The 18,501-nt window shown below is 50.8% G+C and overlaps 1 protein-coding gene across 1 annotated transcript in view; it reads right to left on the reverse strand.

Moving 5' to 3' along the window:
- The window catches only part of LOC126543552 (uncharacterized), a 49,034-nt gene that overhangs the window by 13,218 nt on the left and 17,315 nt on the right, over window positions 1-18,501 (reverse strand). Inside the window, exons 4-12 of the mRNA XM_072286839.1 lie at window positions 18,430-18,489; window positions 17,752-17,937; window positions 15,964-16,422; window positions 11,508-11,564; window positions 7,492-11,403; window positions 7,041-7,172; window positions 5,823-6,008; window positions 1,790-5,389; window positions 417-599 (exon numbers count right to left, since the gene is read on the reverse strand). Coding sequence (XP_072142940.1) covers window positions 417-599; window positions 1,790-5,389; window positions 5,823-6,008; window positions 7,041-7,172; window positions 7,492-11,403; window positions 11,508-11,564; window positions 15,964-16,422; window positions 17,752-17,937; window positions 18,430-18,489 — 8,775 coding nt within the window. The remainder of the gene's footprint in view (window positions 1-416; window positions 600-1,789; window positions 5,390-5,822; window positions 6,009-7,040; window positions 7,173-7,491; window positions 11,404-11,507; window positions 11,565-15,963; window positions 16,423-17,751; window positions 17,938-18,429; window positions 18,490-18,501) is intronic.

The raw sequence follows: 18,501 nt of genomic DNA on the forward strand, positions 1-18,501 counted from the left end.
GCAAAAAAGCTCGCGTGACGTGCTTTAGGTGCACATTAGGGAACCCCAGGCTCTCAAATATTCCACTACGCGTCTCTCGAATATCACTGCGCACATTCTGAACGGGGAATCACACAATTTAAATTAATTTGAGCACCACTCTCTGAATTGACAGGTTTGAGATTCGATCCTGCATGACAGCAAAGCAGAGTCGGAATGCTTTTTAACTTTAGCACGTCTTCAACGCATAGACGACTAGACACAAACGCGTAATTCGCTGGTACCCTGCTATGTGGATGCTCATTCAGTTTAATGGCTGTCTTTGAGCTAAAGGGGTCCGAAAGTGGTACAAACTAACCAACACAATCTCCAAATCCAAGGCTCGATTGAGTGAAAAGCTGGTGGTACGTTAAAAATCACTGTAGGAGAGTATTTACCGCAGTCGTAATCTGGGCAGCACTGCTCGGGAGACTTGGGCAAGGGTTTGCACTCTGGACCGGGCGGCCTGCAGATCCTCTCGGCGCAGATGACCTCTCCTTCGAGGCAGTTGCAGAAGTGGCAGGGGTTGCCGTCCGAAACCTGGTCACCGTCCTTGTAGATAACGCCGTTGACGTCGCACTCTGTTCGTGAGGATATAAAGGACGAAGTACTTTAATTAATGTGTGGGCCTTATCTTCCAAGTGGTGAGTTGCACAATGCAGCGCAGGAAAATAAAATAAAAAGGCAAACTAAGAAGCTCACTTGTGTTTTTAGGAAAGATCGACAATGACGGAGTTTGCGCTTTCTATAGCTTTTCCTTCTTCGTTGAATTTCTTATTAAGGTTGTTAGGTTCCGCCAGTTGCAGCACAGAAAAGGGTCCGCTTTATATCTATATGAGAAATTATCGCACCATTCTTTAATATGGAACAAAACAAAGACACCCAAAATGCCGGTATGGAATACAGGTAAATATTACGCGATAAAAATTAATTAACGCAGAAACTGCTCTTGGAGTTGTCTCAGTGTGCGTCAGTACCGTGCCACTTGCTCATCTCCACGCAGCCTGGCGTCATTATCAGTTTTATGAAACTTGATCCGGCCAGTACAAACGACAGCGCTGTGGCGACATGAACTGGTGTGGACGTCGGCGCAAGGTGCATTGATAACGCAAGTAAAGGCGGCGCCAAGTGTGCTGATGACCTTCCGATCATCATAAGCCGTTATGGTTCTTTAGCGCCTTATCCATCCGTGTCGAACCATTATGAACCGTGATCGAACGTACTCTGGCGGTGGCAGGAACCGATAAACCGTACTCTGGCACGGCCGCTCGGAGCGTATATTGAAAACGATATGCGATGCGGACAGAGAGTGCCGACTGCTGATAGCTCCGCGCGCTGTGTTTTCGTCGCTTCGCGTTGACTATAGACGCGCGGGCCCATATCTTGAAAGTGATTTACGAAAGGGGCAGGGTGCGGCTCATGGCTGAGACCTTCGTGAGCGCTTCGTTTTCGGCGCTTCGTCCGCGCTGAAGCAATAGGCAGCACGAAGGTAATGTCGCTCGCTGCTGCGGGCTCTGTCTTGAAAGCGATAGTCTTACGGGACGGATGGACAGTATTTCTCAATGGGCAAGCATAGAAAGGCTTACGCATTTAATCACTCTGGCCTGTCGCAATAAGGAAGTTGAAGCATTTGGCCTCCCGAACTCTCTTATTCTTCGTCGGCTGTCTGGCTGGCGCGATCCCCGCTTACGAATATTTATACAGAAGGAGGCGAGTGCCATTGTAGCAGTTCATTGTGATGAAAAAGTAAAGTCGCAATGCGCTGACTTACCTGTCGGGAATTCCTCCTCGGACTCTGTGGTTGTCTCCGCCGATGGCGTAGTAGCCTCGCTAGGCTTCGACGTAGTAGACATGGCGGGCGTCGACTCCGTTTTCACTTCTGCGGTGGTCGCTTCGCTGGTCGCCGCTGTCGATGCTGGCGTGGAGGCCTCCGTGACTGACGTCTCTTTCGCTTCAGTGGTTGACTCGGACGCACCTGTTGTCGACGCGGGAGTGCTGGATTCCGTGGTGGCTTCCGACGAAGCGGGCGATGTACTTGCCTCGGTAGCCTCGCTGGAAGGTGCGGTGGTGGCTTCCTTGGTCTCTTCCGTGGCACCCGCTGTCGTCGAAGCAGTAGTGCCTGGCGTAGTGACCTCGGTTTCAGCCTTTGTCGCCGCCTCGGACGGTGTCGTTGCGCCCTCAGTAGTGGTGGCGTCTCGCATCTCAGTAGGGCTGGTTCCTTCAGTGCTTTCTGTAGAGGAAGGTGTCTTGGGCTCTTCGGTGCCTTCTGTTGTTGCCGGAGTAGATGCTTCGGAAACAGTCGCCGTGGGAGTGGAAGCAGCTTCTTCGGTCGTTCCTGGTGTCGCAGCGTCGGTAGAAACAGGTGTGGATGCCTCCGAGGTCTCCTTCGTTGTTTCGGGTGTAGTCGCCTCGGTTGCTTCGCTAGATGGTGTGCTAGCACTCTCTGTCTCTGACGTTTCTGCCGGTGTGGTCGGCGCGGACGCTGCTGTTGATTCCTTCGTCTCTTCTGTGACAGGTGGCGTCGTCGCTTCCGTAGCCGCACTTGAAGCCGGTGTTGTCGCTTCAGAAGAGCTTGGTTCAGCCATTGTGGTAGCGGGAGATTCAGTGGCAGCAGACTCCGAGGTCACAGGTGTTTCAGCCGGTGTGGTGGCTTCAGGCGTAGCGGGCGTTGTGCTTTCTCTCGTTGTTTCTGTGAGTCCAGAGGTTCTAGCCTCTAGTGTAGTGGGAGCCGCGGTTCCAGTTGGCGTGCTCGCTTCGGGACTAGATGTTTCTGTAGAGGCTTCAATTGTCGAAGCGGAAGGAGTCGTGCCAGCGCTGGTTGAAGCCTCGGGAGTTGTGGCAGCTGGTGACTCGGATGTTGCGGCTTCAGTGCTAGGTGGACCAGTGGTTTCCCCTTCAGGGGTAGACCCCTCAGGAGTAGAAGGCACAGAACTAGGCTGTTCGGTTGCAGCTGTCGTCAATTCGGATTCCGCGGCTGTAGATGTCGGGCTTTCAGAAGCAGTGACTGAAGGTGTGGATGCTTCAGGTGTTGCGCTAGTTTCCGCAGGTGTGCTCGACTCTGCAGTGGTGGCCGCAGGAGTCGATACTTCGGGAGTGGTTTCAGCGGACGTGGTAGCGCCTGATGTGCTACCCTCAGGTGTAGTGACCTCTGGAGACGTTGCAGACAGGGTGGCCGCTCCGGTAGGAGTGCTAGCCTCTGGAGTTGTAACCTCAGGGCTGGTCGGAGCTGGAGTGGTAACACCAGGAGTACTACCTTCCGGTGTGGTGCCCTCGCTAGAGGTTGCAACTGGTGTAGTTTCTCCAGGACTTGTTGCTTCCGGCGTGGTACCTGGTGGAGACGTCGTCACCGCTGTGCTGCCTTCTGGTGTTGTACCCTCCGTAGACGTTACCCCTGGAGTGGTAGCTCCGGAAGTAGTAGCTTCTGGCGTAGCGCCTTCTGTGGAAGTTTCGGCTTCGGTGGTTGCTCCTGGCGTTGTCATTTCCAGTGTAGAGCCTTCCGAAGATGTTTCAGCTGCTGTGCTTGTTTCTGGCGTACTGGCCTCCTGTGGTGTAGTCGGAACGCTAGACTCCGGAGTTGTTGCTTCCGGTGATGTTGCGCTTGGTGTGGTGACCTCCGGCGTAGTGCCTTCCGTGGATGCGGGGGTCGACTGCTCAGAAGTACTTGCTTCGGGTGTAGTGCCCTCTGGAGACGTTGCAGCCAGAGTAGTTGCGCCAGGAGTGCTGGCCTCTGGTGTGGTGCCTTCAGTCGAGGCTGGCGCTGGAGTCGTAGCGCTAGGTGTGGTGGCTTCTGGTGTTGTGCCTTCTGAAGATGTAGCTTCAGTGCTTGGAGCAGAAGTGCTGGCTTCAGGAGTACTTGCTTCTGAAGTGACGGCCGGCGTGGTGACTTCTGGAGTACTAGCTTCAGGTGTACTGCCCTCAGGAGAGGTTGGGGCGGGCGTGGTTATGCTAGGAGTTGTGGCTTCAGGAGTACTGGCTTCAGAAGTGCTAGCTTCAGGAGTGCTAGCTTCAGGTGTTCTCGACTCAGCAGCAGGTGTGCTAGCTTCAGTAGTGCTAACTTCGGCAGTACTAGGCTCGGGAGTAGACACTGCAGGTGTCGTTATCTCTGGAGTGCTAGATTCCGGTGTACTTGCTCCAGGTGTAGTTGCTCCAGGTGTGCTGGCTTCAGAAGTGCTAGATTCCGGCGTACTAGCCTCAGGGGTACTTGACTCAGGCGTACTAGCTTGTGGAGTAGTCATATCGGGACTGCTAGCTTCAGGCGTGCTAGCTGCGGGCGTGCTAGATTCAGGAGTGGTTACTTCAGGAGTGCTAGCTTCAGGTGTGCTGGCTTCAGGTGTGCTTGGCCCTGGCGTGCTAACTTCAGGAGTGCTAGCCTCAGGCGTGCTGGCCTCAGGTGTACTGGCCTCAGGTGTACTGGCCTCAGGTGTGCTGGCCTCAGGTGTGCTTGCCTCAGGCGTGCTTGCTTCAGGAGTGCTTGCTTCAGGAGTGCTTGTTTCAGGAGTACTTGCTTCAGGTGTGCTAGCCTCAGGAGACGATGGAGTAGTCACACTAGGCGTGCTAGTCTCGGGGCTGGAGCCAATTGGTGTGGTTACAGGAGTACTTGCTTCTGTTTCAGTGCCCGTTGAGCCAGTTTCAGCTGACGTCGTTGCTTCGGGGCTAGTTGCTGCACTTGGTGTTGTTACCTCTGGAGTGCCTGTCTCTGGTGTCTCAGCAGGAGTACTGCTGGCTGCAGTTGTCACGCTTGAGCTTGTTTCGGCTGATGGCACCGGGGTTGACGCTGGTTCGGTAGTGACAGAAGGCGTTGTCACGCCAGGAGTAGTTGGCTCGGTGGCAGTTCCTGTCGGACTGGCTGCTTCAGATGGGGAAGTCGACTCAGGCGTCGAGGCCTCACTAGGGGCACTCGTTTCACCACTTGGCGTTGTTTCAGGTGTTGTGACAGACGGTTCACTTGTAGCACCGGTTTCCACGGATGTCGCTTCCGGCGGTTGAGTTGAGAGAGAAGGAGCCGTGGAACCTTCCGTTGGCTCAGTCCCTGACGGTGTTGTCGCTGCCGATGTGGCCCCTGTCGCTGGTTCCGTGGAGCCTGTGGTCACTTCCTCTGGCTTTTCAGATGGGGGCTGCTTCTTTCTGGCTTCTGTTTCTGGCTCGGTAGTGCTCTCGGCGGTAGTAGATTCTCCAGCTGATGTTGTTGATGGTGGCTGTGTTGCGCTAGATTCGGTGCTAAGCTCGGTAGATGCAGGCGGCGAGGTGCCTTCGGTAGATGTTGCGCTTACTTCTGGTGTAGTCGCTGGAGTCTCTACTGTCGGAGGCGGAGTTTTCTTACTAGTAGGCACGATGGTCGGAAGCTGCGTCGTACCAGGCATCTCTTCACCATCTGCAGGTAATAAAACATAAGAAAAACGAACTTCATTTCTGAATGCACATATCACACAAAGCTCTCTAGGGGCAAAGACTTGGCGTCGTCCGAATCTTCATTTACGCCTAAAAAAGATTGCAGAGGATGACTGAACAATGTTTAATGAATATAGAACCGATACTTTTTAATATACTTCAAGCTGCTTGTGTATGGCACTACGTTTCAAACAACTTTCTTTTAAAAAAGAAGTCAAATATATTGCCTGATAAGCTGTCTCACGAAGTACATGGTGAGTTAGTACAGTTTGGTTTCACTTGGGCGGTCCACACTCAGGGCGTACTATTAACAAGCATTTTTGTCTGCAAGAATACAGAGAAACACCTCACTACGTTTTACGTTCACGCTTCTGAGCGAGACAGAAAAGACTTGATGGCATGAAACCTCAACTTACCACAATTGTACATTTCAGGGCAGCATTCGCCGTCGGGTATTGGTCCAGGAACGCAGTTCGGTGCTGGCGGGAGGCACACCTTCTCGGCGCAGATGACTTCGCCGTCGAAGCAGCGGCAATATTTGCAGGCGTCCGGCGGTGGAACCTCGTCACCGAACTTGTAAGTCTGTCCTTGGTAAGTACAGTCTGTACAGAAAGGGATGACTTCATTTGAGTGGAACATTAGCGCGAGTCTTTGAGTCATTAACTGAATGTCTATTCTTACAGTGATTATAAATATAGCAGTCGGAAGGCGGGCAGTGAGAAATGGCTTGTGTGCGCTGATGGTCTTGGGTGGCGCTGCCCTTAACTTCAATGTGTCATTGACTGCTCACAATGAGTATGCAATACCAAAACCCCATTTCTTATTTGCAGCATTTCTGGCTGCACTACACACAAATGCAGCAACTGGGATTTCATTTGGCTTAACACATTATCTTCAGAAGCAATTTCTATATTGAGAAAAGTCATAAGAGCTGTATACTTTCGTCGAAATCAACAAAGAAATCATTTCGCGCCTCAACGACAGTTATTTGCTTATTTCTTCAAACCTACTTCACAACAGAGAAACTATTTGACACTGCTGGGTGTGCTTTAGTAAGTGTACATGTGAAATTCTGATTTGTACTTTTGGCTTGTTGCACTACAGAATTCAAGCTTGTCGTGGATAGCTTTTTAACGAGTTTCGAAGTCATGTTTAGAATTTTTTTATGCGCTTCACCAACAGCTGCAGAAATCTAGGCTAAACGCATCACGTATGTTAGTCTGTAGCCATAATCTTTTTTGAACATGACATCTAACTAAACTATTAAGCGCAAGAATATTTTTCTCACTTTTCATCCTTTCTAGATCTGTAAAGTTTAACTTTACCATTTCCCCTTTTGTATAAGTACTTGCTTCCTTGCGCCCTTCACAGAGTTAATTCTCTTCGAAAGAAAGTGTTAGTCATCGTTTTTATGCGTTGCATATTGCAATCACTCATTTGAGCCCTTGGGCGCGGCCGGGCAGCCACCATTGACCTTTAGCGCAACCACGTGACGTGACGTCACGACAGCCGGAGGAAAAGCTGGGCCCCAACTCGCGCGCAATATGCAACGCATTCTTGGCTTAACCAAGCTAAGCCTGGCCATCTTTTAACAGGTTCATGCAAAAAGATTTTCGCCGTGTGACGTCACTTACCAGCTTCTTCTTCTGGTTCCTCTTCGGAGGATGGCTTGTCCTCCCGGCCGACGGTGTCCTCCTTCGTTGTCGATACCGCGGGCTCAACTGGTGTTGTTGCTGACACGGGTGCCTCAGTGCTTGTAGGCAAACCTGTACAGTTGTGAACAAAAAAATTCTGTAACATGGGGAGCTTTAAAGAAAAACAGCGTAAAGTAGGTGGGAATAAAACATATGCGCATTACAAATTAATTCTACGCAAGGCAAAGTATTGTTTTTTCATACGGTGCTCTTCACATGTGCCTGAAACACGTTTTATGACTTCTGTCTACTAAGAAAACCCCCATACATAGTTCTTTTGAAACCGATAAACACGTTTCCGTCCACTTGTACACACTGTCCTCTTCTAGAAGCAGCGAGAAACTATTCAGATCTCAGTATATCGAGCTATTCGGCATTATTATCTACTTGCCTGTGCTTGGTGTAATAGCCGGCTGTTCGGTTGTCGTGGGTGCTTCCGGCGTCACCTCCGGAGTCGATGCAGGCGCTTCCGTTGTTGTGGGTGCTTTCCTGTGATCTAGAGTTTCGAAGCCGGTAGAGCCCGTAACGGGAGCTTCGGTTATGACAGTCGCCTGGGGCTTCTCTGTTGTTGCAACCGCTGGTGTCGTCACAGCTTCGGTAGTAGGTGCCATTTCAACTGGCGTCGTTGTAGCCTGTTCGACTTCTCCCGGAACTTCAGACGTTTTTGGCGCTGGCTGCTTACTCGTCGGCTCTACCGGTGCAGGAGGCGTCTTGCCCTCGGTAGTCATTTCTGGCCTGGTCGTCGGCACCTCCGAGGGAGTCGTCTCAGCAGATGTTGTCGGCCGTTCCGAGGTCGGCACTGGCGTTTCCTTAGTCGAGGCCGGCGTGGTGACCTCTGTTGTGCTCGACGTTTCAGCTGGGGTTACTGACGACGACTCCTCGCCCTGCTCTCTTTCCGGACCTCCTGCCGTGGGTTCTGGCTCGGGTGCCTCCGAACCTGGAGTGGTGAGGATATCGCTCGGTGTCACCGGCGGCGTTGTCGCTGGCACTTCTGTGGTGGTCACGGCGCCTGTCGTGACTTCTGGCTTGACAGAAGATACTTCGGTCATCGTAGTACCCTCTGTGGCTGCATGCGTAGTGGTAACGCCAGGTTCGGTCGTTGCTTCTGCCGCCACAGTCGTAGACTCCTCTGATGGACTTGAAGGCGTGTATCCGGGAGGTATAGGCGTTGTAGATGGTGCCTCTTCGTCTCGGCCAGCCTCGGGAGCCCTGGTTGCTGTCGTGATATACGGAGTTTCAGTGGTGGTCTGTTCTGTAGCGGATGGTTCTTGTGTAGTAACCGCTTCTGGAGTTGCTCCTGTCGACGTAGTTGTCACTTCAGAAGTAACGCCTTCCGTCACTGTTGAACCTGTCACTGCTTCTGTAGCGGTGACACCTTCTGCCATTGTACCTGTAACACCTTCCGTCGTCGTAGAACCAGGCGCAGCTTCCGTAGTAGAACCCACAGTTACCGCGCTTGTAGTTTCTTTTTCCATTGTTGGGGAAGTTGTAGACGGCTCTTGAGTTGCTTGTGCAGTCGATCTCTCGGCCTCAGACGGCGTCGTTACTTCAGCACCGGTTGTTGCTGAAGGAGTTGTAACGCTCTCGCTCACTTCTGGAGGCGCTGTTGTAGCGACTCCTGGCGTAGAAACAGCTTCCGTCGATACAGCTGGCGTTGTCGATAAGGCCTCCTCGGGTGTGTGCGCCGTTGTCGTGTCTGCCATTGTCACGGTCTCAGGTTTCTCTTTTTCTGAAACCTCAGGTGTCGTGACTTCTTCGCGAGTGGTAGCAGGTACAGTCGTCGCTTCACCGGTTGTTGCAGACGATGCTGTGACCTCTGCGGACGGTGTCACCGACGCTGTCGTTGCAGTTTCCTCTGTCACTGCGGATGACGGGGTACCTTCAGGTGTTGAAGACGGGGTGGCCGTACCTTCGGTTCCAGGTGCTGATGGCGTCGTGGGTGCTGTAGAGGGCTTTGTTTCTTCTTCCGTCACATGTTCTGTTGTAGGCGATGTTTCTGGAGCTCCAGAAGTGGCTGGCTGAACCGTGGTTCCTTCGCTTGTGGCGCCCTCTGTAACTTCATGAGGCGTCGTAGCTTCCGGCGTTGCAGATGTAACCTCTTCAGTGGTTTCTGGTGTCGAGGCGGCACTAGTGGTGCTGGTTTCGTATGCTGGAGTTGTTTTTGGCGTATCTTCTCTTCCGAGCTCAGACACTGTTGTTTCCACTTCGGGTATCTTAGCCGTCGTTACCTCCGTCGGCTTCTGTGTAGTCACTCCGGTGTACACGGATGGCCCTGTGGTGGCTTCTCCTCCAGGAGTTGTTTCTTCCGAGGCAGCTTCAGAAGGTGTGGACGTAGCTTCCGGTTGTACAGGTGTGCTAGCCACTTCTGTTGTCGTAGACTCCTCCGTGTGCCTCACAGTTGTTTCCTCTGTAGCACCCTCGCTAGTAGCCGATGTTGTCGTGGCCTCCGTGGAGCTGGCAGGTCCTGTGGTGACTTCTACTCCAGCGGTCGTCGTTTCTTCAGTTACTTTTTCGGAAGGCGTTGAAGCACCTGTTGTGACTTGTACTCCAGCAGTCGTCGTTTCTTCGGTGACCTTCTCAGAGGGCGTTGAAGCGCCAGTTGTGACTTCTACTCCAGCAGTCGTCGTCTCTTCGGTGACCTTCTCGGAGGCCGTTGAAGCGCCAGTTGTGACTTCTACTCCAGCAGTCGTCGTTTCTTCGGTGACCTTCTCAGAGGACGTTGAAGCACCTGTTGTGACTTCTACTCCAGCAGTCGTCATTTCTTCGGTGACCTTCTCAGAGGGCGTTGAGGCGCCAGTTGTGACTTCTACTCCAGCAGTCGTCGTTTCTTCGGTGACCTTCTCAGAGGGCGTTGAAGCACCTGTTGTGACTTCTACTCCAGCAGTCGTCGTTTCTTCGGTGACCTTCTCAGAGGGCGTTGAAGCACCAGTTGTTACATCCACTCCAGCAGTCGTCGTTTCTTCGGTGACCTTCTCAGAGGGCGTTGAAGCACCTGTTGTGACTTCTACTTCAGCAGTCGTCGTTTCTTCGGTGACCTTCTCAGAGGGCGTTGAAGCACCTGTTGTGACTTCTACTCCAGCAGTCGTCGTTTCTTCGGTGACCTTCTCGGAGGGCGTTGAAGCGCCAGTTGTGACTTCTACTCCAGCAGTCGTCGTTCCTTCGGTGACCTTCTCAGAGGGCGTTGAAGCGCCAGTTGTGACTTCTACTCCAGCAGTCGTCGTTTCTTCGGTGACCTTCTCAGAGGGCGTTGAAGCGCCAGTTGTGACTTCTACTCCAGCAGTCGTCGTTTCTTCGGTGACCTTGTCGGAGGGCGTCGAAGCGCCAGTTGTGACTTCTACTCCAGCAGTCGTCGTTTCTTCGGTGACCTTGTCGGAGGGCGTCGAAGCGCCAGTTGTGACTTCTACTCCAGCAGTCGTCGTTTCTTCGGTGACCTTCTCGGAGGGCGTTGAAGCGCCACTTGTGACTTCTACTCCAGCAGTCGTCGTTTCTTCGGTGACCTTTTCAGAGGGCGTTGAAGTGCCAGTTGTGACTTCTACTCCAGCAGTCGTCGTTTCTTCAGTGACCTTCTCGGAAGGCGTTGATGCTTCCGCAGCTTCCGCTGCTGTGCTTGCTGCTCCTGCCGTCGTGGGTTCCTCGGTATGTGCCGTGGTCGCCTCTTCGGTGACACCGGTACTTGTAGCAGCGGGCGTGGTTGAAGTTTCTGCAGCCTCGGTAGTTTTTGGCACTGTGCTGACTTCTGGAGTTTCCGAGGAAGCCTCCTCGGTTGCTCCCGTAGTCGACGCTGTTGTGACTTCGGGTGCAGCCGACGTTTCTTCTTTCTTTGGCGTACTTTCTTTGGCTTCGTACGAAGTTACACCTTCTGTTTCCGCATGTGTAGACGACGTTGTCGGCTCAGTCGTGGCTTCTGCTTCCGGGGTCGCGGTGGCCACGGCGGCAGTTGTTGATGCTTCGGGAGTGGTAGTAGAGGTTGCCGCAGGTTGTGTCGTGGCCTCTTCCTTGGGCGTCGTGGCGGCTTCAGTGGTTGCCACCGTGGTCGCTCCCTCTGTGCTCACGGCAGGAGTAACAGAACTGGCTGGCTGCGACTCGGTCGTCTCTGGTCCCTCGTCTTCCCGGGGCCCTTCGGCAGTGGTCGGCTTTCCTGTCGATGGAAGTTCGCTGCTCGGAGTCACGGGCTCCGTGGTTGCTTCTGACTTGGCACTGGTTTCGGGCGTAGTCGCCTCAGTTTCAGACGGCTTCGTCGTTGCCTCGGCTGTAGTGCTCGGTGCCCCCGTCGACGTCTCTGATAGCGCCGGTTCAGACGTCTCTGTAATTGTGTATGGGAGAGCAAATGACGTTAAGAAGGTACTTTTAAAATAACGTCAGGAAAGACAGAACAGCAAGCATTAATTTCACTAGGAATTGACCTACCTTTCGCGGCATATGTCTGTACACTGGCACTTGTGAGTTCTGGGGCAGCTGTCGTTGCTGGAAAATTTGCAAATGTACTGTTAACAGCGCACTGTGATTTTCTTTTAGTCCTTCATAGAGAAGAAAACTGGGCACGAGAAAACTTCCATAATTAAATGTGCAGCGTCACACATATTTTAGAGGAACGAAGGGAACAGTAAAAACATGACAACAAGAGCCTCTGCTTTATGTTCTAAATTCAGCGGTTGTATTATATATATATATATATATATATATATATATTTGTCCATCGTTCGCGACGCGCTATTGGGAAGGCAGCGGCTCCACTTTAGACAAATCGTTCTCGAATAACGAGATGCAGAAAACAACAGGAAAACAAATAGCAGCTGGCCTTTGCATTAATCGTAGACATTAGCGCATCGGCCTACAGAGTCACCTCAGCGTCTCGGACGCGCCAGTATACAGTGACTTGGAGCAAAAAGCCATTTTGTTCGTTTTCCTACCTTAGCGTAAACGAGAGAAGCTGTAAGTGATTGTTGTCAAAGGTGCTCTGGAAGGCTCCTGCTCATTTTACCTTGCATCCTAAATTTAAGGAATATTTGCCTGTTTTCTTGCCGCCGCCAGTGGCTGGATTTGTGGTATGAGATAAGGCAGCACACCCTGAAGAACATCGCAAAAAGGAAAACATCACGGACGTGAAGTGTACTGAGGTAAAGAGGCGGAACATCGCCGGTGTTGCATGTGCCACCATTGAACGTAACCATATTCAACACAGTGGGCGTGCAGCGTCAGAGGGCGACGAAAGCCCACAGATGTACCTTTTTTAATACAGTGCTTTTTTCCCGTAGTGCCCTTTCCATGCTATGCCTTCTTGGTACAGTGTACTTTTCACGCAGCATCTCCTTCATGCTCTGTCTTCTCGATGCAGTGTCGACTTCTTTTGTTGTCTATGTCACAGAGCGCGTTCTTCATCTAATGCCCTGAAGCTTTTACATTGGGACCCCTTCCTGTTCTAGCCTGTTTCTGTATTCACTTAATTATCAATAAAGTTGAACTGAATTCGATCTGAATTCAATGGTATTTCCACGCTGTGTGCGTCTTTCCATTTCCTTTTTCTTTTTCTGTGTGTTTGCTCTGTTACTACTAGCGCACTCTATTCCTTGTCGTTGCTTTACTTTACTATTTGTGGCTTGTCATCTTTTTTTCTTTATTTACTTTTAACTTCCCTTCTTCCTGCATTCAGCTTCTTTGTCTATCCCCTCCTTCCTAAAAAGCAGGCACGCTTTGTGTTCCCCTGAGTGGCAGGGGCCAGCCTGCTTCCTCCCTGTCTCCCTTGTCTGTCCATTGCATATATGTGTTTGCATATATTGCCACATCCTATATGATCGCCGCGGGTATGTGCCAGGCGATGAAAACGACGCTGAAGTAGCGCGCGAGTCGAAAAACAGAGACGACAACAACGTCGCGTTGACTGCTCTGATAAAGTGCTTTCATACGTCCTCTACACCGGCTCTCCAGTCTCCTACTATAGTCGGATACAACTTTAGAAAAAAGGGGAGGCCCCGCCCAGATGACCGAAGCGCGACGACCGATTGCCTCCGCGACTAAAATAGTCCCGCTCGAAAAATTGTGCTCCTGAAACGCGTAATTCCCGGTATAAATAAAGACTTTTGTATTTTGATGACTGGTTTAGTAGAGCTCTCTGGTGCTACAGCACATGCCAGATAGCGACAGAAAAATAACCCCGTGCCTTCTACAACGCTGCCCGTCGTCTGCTCTTTAGCTTCATTGCAAGTGACAAAAGTAGAAAGAGCAGCTCTGCAATGCTTTTGCGCTTGTTTACATGTACACGGCACATTTACTACTCGTCTTCCAAGCTTAAAGTGAATCAGTTGCTATTAAAAAAGTACTTATATAAAACAATGCATTTATCGCAACCATTACAAACCTGGGGCGAGAGTACGGTCAAGGCAGGAAGGTACAAAAATACTTCATTCATCGTTTTAAATAAATACTCTTGGTATTAAATAGCATAAAATTTATATTTTCTTGGTTTTGTGCTTTCACAATTTCACAGCATGCATTCAACAGCTTGTGCGTGCAGTGAGCACTGGTGGAAAGCAATCAATCGACGGTGCGACACAACGCTCGAACACCGTCGCTAGACACTCGGCTATCTCACTGCTGACAATGATCGTTCACGCTAAGTTGACGGCGACAAATCTTTGCGTTGAAGGCTTCTTCTGCAAATATTTTCTGTTGAGATACTCGTAGGTTTGTTTCATGCGCGCACACTTTTCTGATTTCTCCTGAAAATGGTTTCGCTCCATCACTTCACCCCGTCCGACGAAAAACGCAGCGATACAGTACCCTAACACACCCGCGGCTAACAGTAGGCACCAATCTTTGGAAAACATTTATCGTCGTAACGTCCCTCGGGAGCGAAATAAAACAACATGGAACAAACACGCAAGATATGTGTTCGTAGCGGTCGCCGCGGGATCCTGTTTTCAGGCAAAGCGTAGCGCAGCGCCAGCGATGCTCGCTGCAATGTTCCTTCGCCGGATCACGGCTCAGAATAAACGCACGCGGCACAAATGTCGCATCATAAGCTCGTAGTAATATTTCCGGCATCATAGACCATTACAAACAGTTCTGGAATTCACTCTGACGAGGGGCTGAAGCAACAGCTGACACCTTACAAGCAACACCTTGCCCAGTTCGAAGCGCGGGCGGCCATCTCCTTCGGCGGGCTCACCGGCCGTCCGGCTGATGACGTTAGTCCAAAGTGCGCGCCCATTGGTGGGTGCTCGTGTGCCTCCGCCTCAGAGGAGTAAACGCCCCCTTTTTTCTAAAGTTGTATCCGACTATAGGCTGTGACACTGGTGGAGGTGCGGGGATTCATAATAATGCACGCACATTTCGCTTCATTTGCTGAATGCTTGAAGCCTGCTTCACCTCCGCCGCGGGTCGGCCCGGCATTGTACTATCTTCGAGGTCGGCCCACGTATGGGAGTGCTTAACGCCTGCTTCACTTCCACCGCGGGTCGGCCCGGCATTGCACTATCTTCAGGATCGGTCCACGTATAAGGAGTGCTTGACGCCTGCTTCACCTCCGCCGCGGGTCGGCCCGGCATTGCACTACCTCGGGAATCGGCTCCCGTATGGGGAGTTTCTTGCTTACGACACGAAAATTTCCTTGGACGGTAGAGGTATACAGCTTCGCTGTAATAACTTATGGTAGAGTTTGTTTCTGAACCCAAAAAAAAAACGTTCAGGCTGAGGACAAAGAAAGAACAACCGGGTCCGTAATGTATGCGTGTTTCGTGCTACCTTTTCACGGAAGTACTAAGATGTAGCCGCGAAGAGCGGGCTGAGATATTTCACAATGCCCGTGTCGGACCAAATGTTTTGGGCCTTGTTAGGAATGGCCTGCCAGGGTGGCAAAGTGCAAGTTACTTCAGCCCGCTGCACGTGTTTCGATCCAAACGGGGTGGTGGCGCACCTCAGAGAACTGCGGATAACCGGCAGCCACGCGGCGAGGGGTCAGCTCAGGGGAGTTCTCGAGGGGAGGTAATTGGCGGAATCTCCCCATGCTCTTTTCGAGACACAAGACAATGTGCGAGGTCCGCTCTGGAATTTAGAGGCGCCGACTGGGGTCGGGCGTGACCACCTGCCTACGGGGACGCGGGACAATGGATACCACGACGACCGCGCTGCAAAGGTCGTCTGCCCTCGGAGAGAGCACTGAAACCTGTGCGGCATGTGTGTGTGTGTAAAACCCCTACCCCCTTCTCACAAAGGCGACCACGCGGACTTTCTACGATGACGTCGAACGCTGAGGTCGAACGATGACGTCGAACGGGATGGTTATAAGCGGCTGTTGTCGGCTGCTAGTGGGTGCTCGTCGTCGAGAGTGTGCTCTGTCAATGTACTTGTGAGCTGTGTGCTCGTTTGCTGCATGCTTCGTCTTGCGAGCTCCATGTGGGAGTCACGCTAGACTGTGTAAATGTATCTCTTGTTCAAACTGTAAATAATGTAAATAAACCCTGCTCGCCTAGTCCTGTCGCCCCAAGGTCCTCCCTACAACAACGACTGCCAAATCCTACATCTGGTTGACAGCGGTGGGAACGACCTCCAACTCCAATAGACTTTTATGCGCAGTGTTTCTTACTTTTCCTACGTGCTTGCAGAACGATTTCTGCAGTGACGCAAAAACTTATAGAGTACACTTTTTGCTCTAGTAAGTGTCGTTGAATACGAGAACATTTCTCAGTATCCGTGATTATTCACAGCACCATGAGATACCACCACCAACACTTCTGCTCGCGGCTCCACTCAAGTATGCTAGCAATATGGCAACGCTTATATGTATCCGCCGTATATTCTAGAACCTTCGTTTGCCTTTCGAGCCGGTGTACACGACACTGTATTCTGCTCGCTTTACGTGTTTAGCTCCTAAGAACGAGCCACGCAGAAGCAGGCCGGGCCATGTTCTCAAGTATTTCCTTGAACTTGCTTCTTACTATTGATGCTCTGCCTGTGGCATGAGCTCTGCTTTTGACACAACCCTTTTGTTTTATGCACATGCCGAAATATCTTGGTTGATTCATTTTACATTTCCCAATAGAGTTTTTTTTTTTTTTAGCTTCTGCCACATGCTCTAAGACACTTATTATGTGACTGTAACCATTTCGTTTTCTCAGCACGTACACACCTTCGCCAGTGACGCCTGTTGTGAAGCTGACGGCTGTCGGTGTGGTCGTGAAAGGCGCAACCGTGGTAGACGCCTCCTGGGTTGGCGTCGCACCCTCGTCCTTGACGCCCTGCTTGCCTTCCACCGTTTCGAACGTCGAAGGTGTCGTCGCTGCCGGGCTCGTCATTCCCGGTCCCAGCGTCGTTGTCATGTCGGACGCTGCGCAGGATAATCGGGAGAATGTTGACGGTCCCGGTTCATCATTACCATGCCCCCCCCCCTCCCCCCCGTCGCACCAAAACAGTGTGCTTAGCCGCCGACGAGACGAAACCATCCGTCTAAGCAACGCGCTTCCAGCCATCCTGCTTCACTTGTTGGGCGAAAGCCGTCATTCTCTCGTTAACTCTGAGAGACAGCTGCCAGTATTGCATTATAAACACATAAGCCATCAAGAAGCAGATTCGATTCACAGCTCATATATGCAACCTTGATTGGAGCACACCTTAGCCTTGAATATGATGCTTCACCGAAGAGGCAATTTTTCTTTACAAGGTCTAAAGAAAGGTTAATGTACAAGAATCATCTTATGGCACAATGGACGACTGTCCAGGAAGCTCGCTCTGTCACCTTACTTAAGATAATATGCGGCTGCCCTCGTTCGTTACACATCGCTTTAGCCTAATCAACAAAGTCTGTACTTAGTGTTATAACTGTTCCGCTCGCCAGTGACAGCTGGTTGTGTCAAAATTATTGTTTATCTAAAGATATGTATATGCATTAGACATCGTCCCAATCGATGCCAGCTTCTATTTCGCTCTTTGTAAATAAATAAATAAATAAACACTAAGCCCTTGGTAGATGGCGAAGTGGATAACGGATACGACCTCCAGCTCACTTAGCACGTCCAAGGACAGCAGATGTTCGTGTTCCATGTCAAACGCCTCCTATGATGCGATGAATGTTGGAAACAAGCACTGCTCTAATTGCATCCGAGGCGACTGCTTTAGAAGTTCAAATTTTTTCTTACTTTCTTTTATTTCCATTCTACCACGTAAATTATTTTGCGTCACATGCAGTGTTTCTTGTGCCCCATATTTTCCCCTTAAACGCCGTGCAGCTGCTGTGTTGAGAGAACCAATCAAATGCACTAAGAGTTGGATTTGACAGCGACCCGAAAATAATACTCGCTTGTATTTCTTGTCGTAGACCTTTAGGTTTTCTTGTCTAAGAGGTACATTAACAAAAGAAAGTTCCTTATTGAGGCTGAGAAGTAATGTGTGCAGAATAATGCCAAGAATTATGCTAAAGCAAACTTATGTAGAGATGCCGCCCGTAATTCTTGCTTCATTATGGTTTCAGCACGTCATGCACAGCGCTCCAATTTATCCTTAAGAGATACTTTTATACATACTAAGTAAGTATTTTGCCCAATTTCAACCCGCGCAAACGAATATCCGTAGTGAGCAGCGGCAACTGCGCCGATCAGAGACATGATGTCGAGCTGTGGGAGGCGAAAAATTGCGCGAAATAATGTGAAACGACACTCACGGCATTCGTATCGCAATGGGCAGCAGTGTCCCGGCTCCGTAGGCATAGCCACGCATCCGTCCGAAGGTGCCTTGCAGTCGCTCACGGCGCAGACCACTTCGTGACGCATGCAGTAGCAGTGCTGGCACGGCTCGTCAGAGGGCACCTGTGCGCCGTCTTCGTAGAACTTGCCGTTGTGCATGCAGCCTGCTCGTGAGCGACAAAAAAAGCACAACACAAAGATTTTGAGATTCTGATGGTGGCGGCAACGACTACTCCCTTTCCTTTTTGTGTCCAGTGGTCATGAAAATAGTAACTTTAATCGCTCATGTTTTCGTGAAGACATTCGCGAGTTGTTTTGTTTCTCATAACGGTCTTTCCGTCGTTGTCCACTGCTTCTGGAAGTGCCTGCTCAAGAATTCATGCTTCCCTAGATAACGAACAGGTATTCGTACTAAAAATCAGAGCATTACTTAGAACTTTATACGAAACATTTTGAGACGAGTTCTCGAGCTTATTGTAACATTAAGGCATGTTAGACGGGCTAGTTTGGTATACGATAAACAATAATTGAAATCGTTCTGCGCAGTTAGGAGCCCAGCCCATCTTTAGAATAAACATTTGTGTGGTTAAACGCGATACTAAATTATATATGCACCAGAAAGCGCCGCTAAATAAAATCTTCAAACGAAGGCTTACCGGTGTCAGGAGCTTCAGTTGACAACAAACCGGGAGGAACGGTAGTGGCCGCTTCTATACCTGTTTCGTGAA

This window comes from Dermacentor andersoni, chromosome 3 (genome assembly GCF_023375885.2).
Source record: "Dermacentor andersoni chromosome 3, qqDerAnde1_hic_scaffold, whole genome shotgun sequence".
Classification (NCBI taxonomy): Eukaryota; Metazoa; Arthropoda; class Arachnida; order Ixodida; family Ixodidae; genus Dermacentor; species Dermacentor andersoni.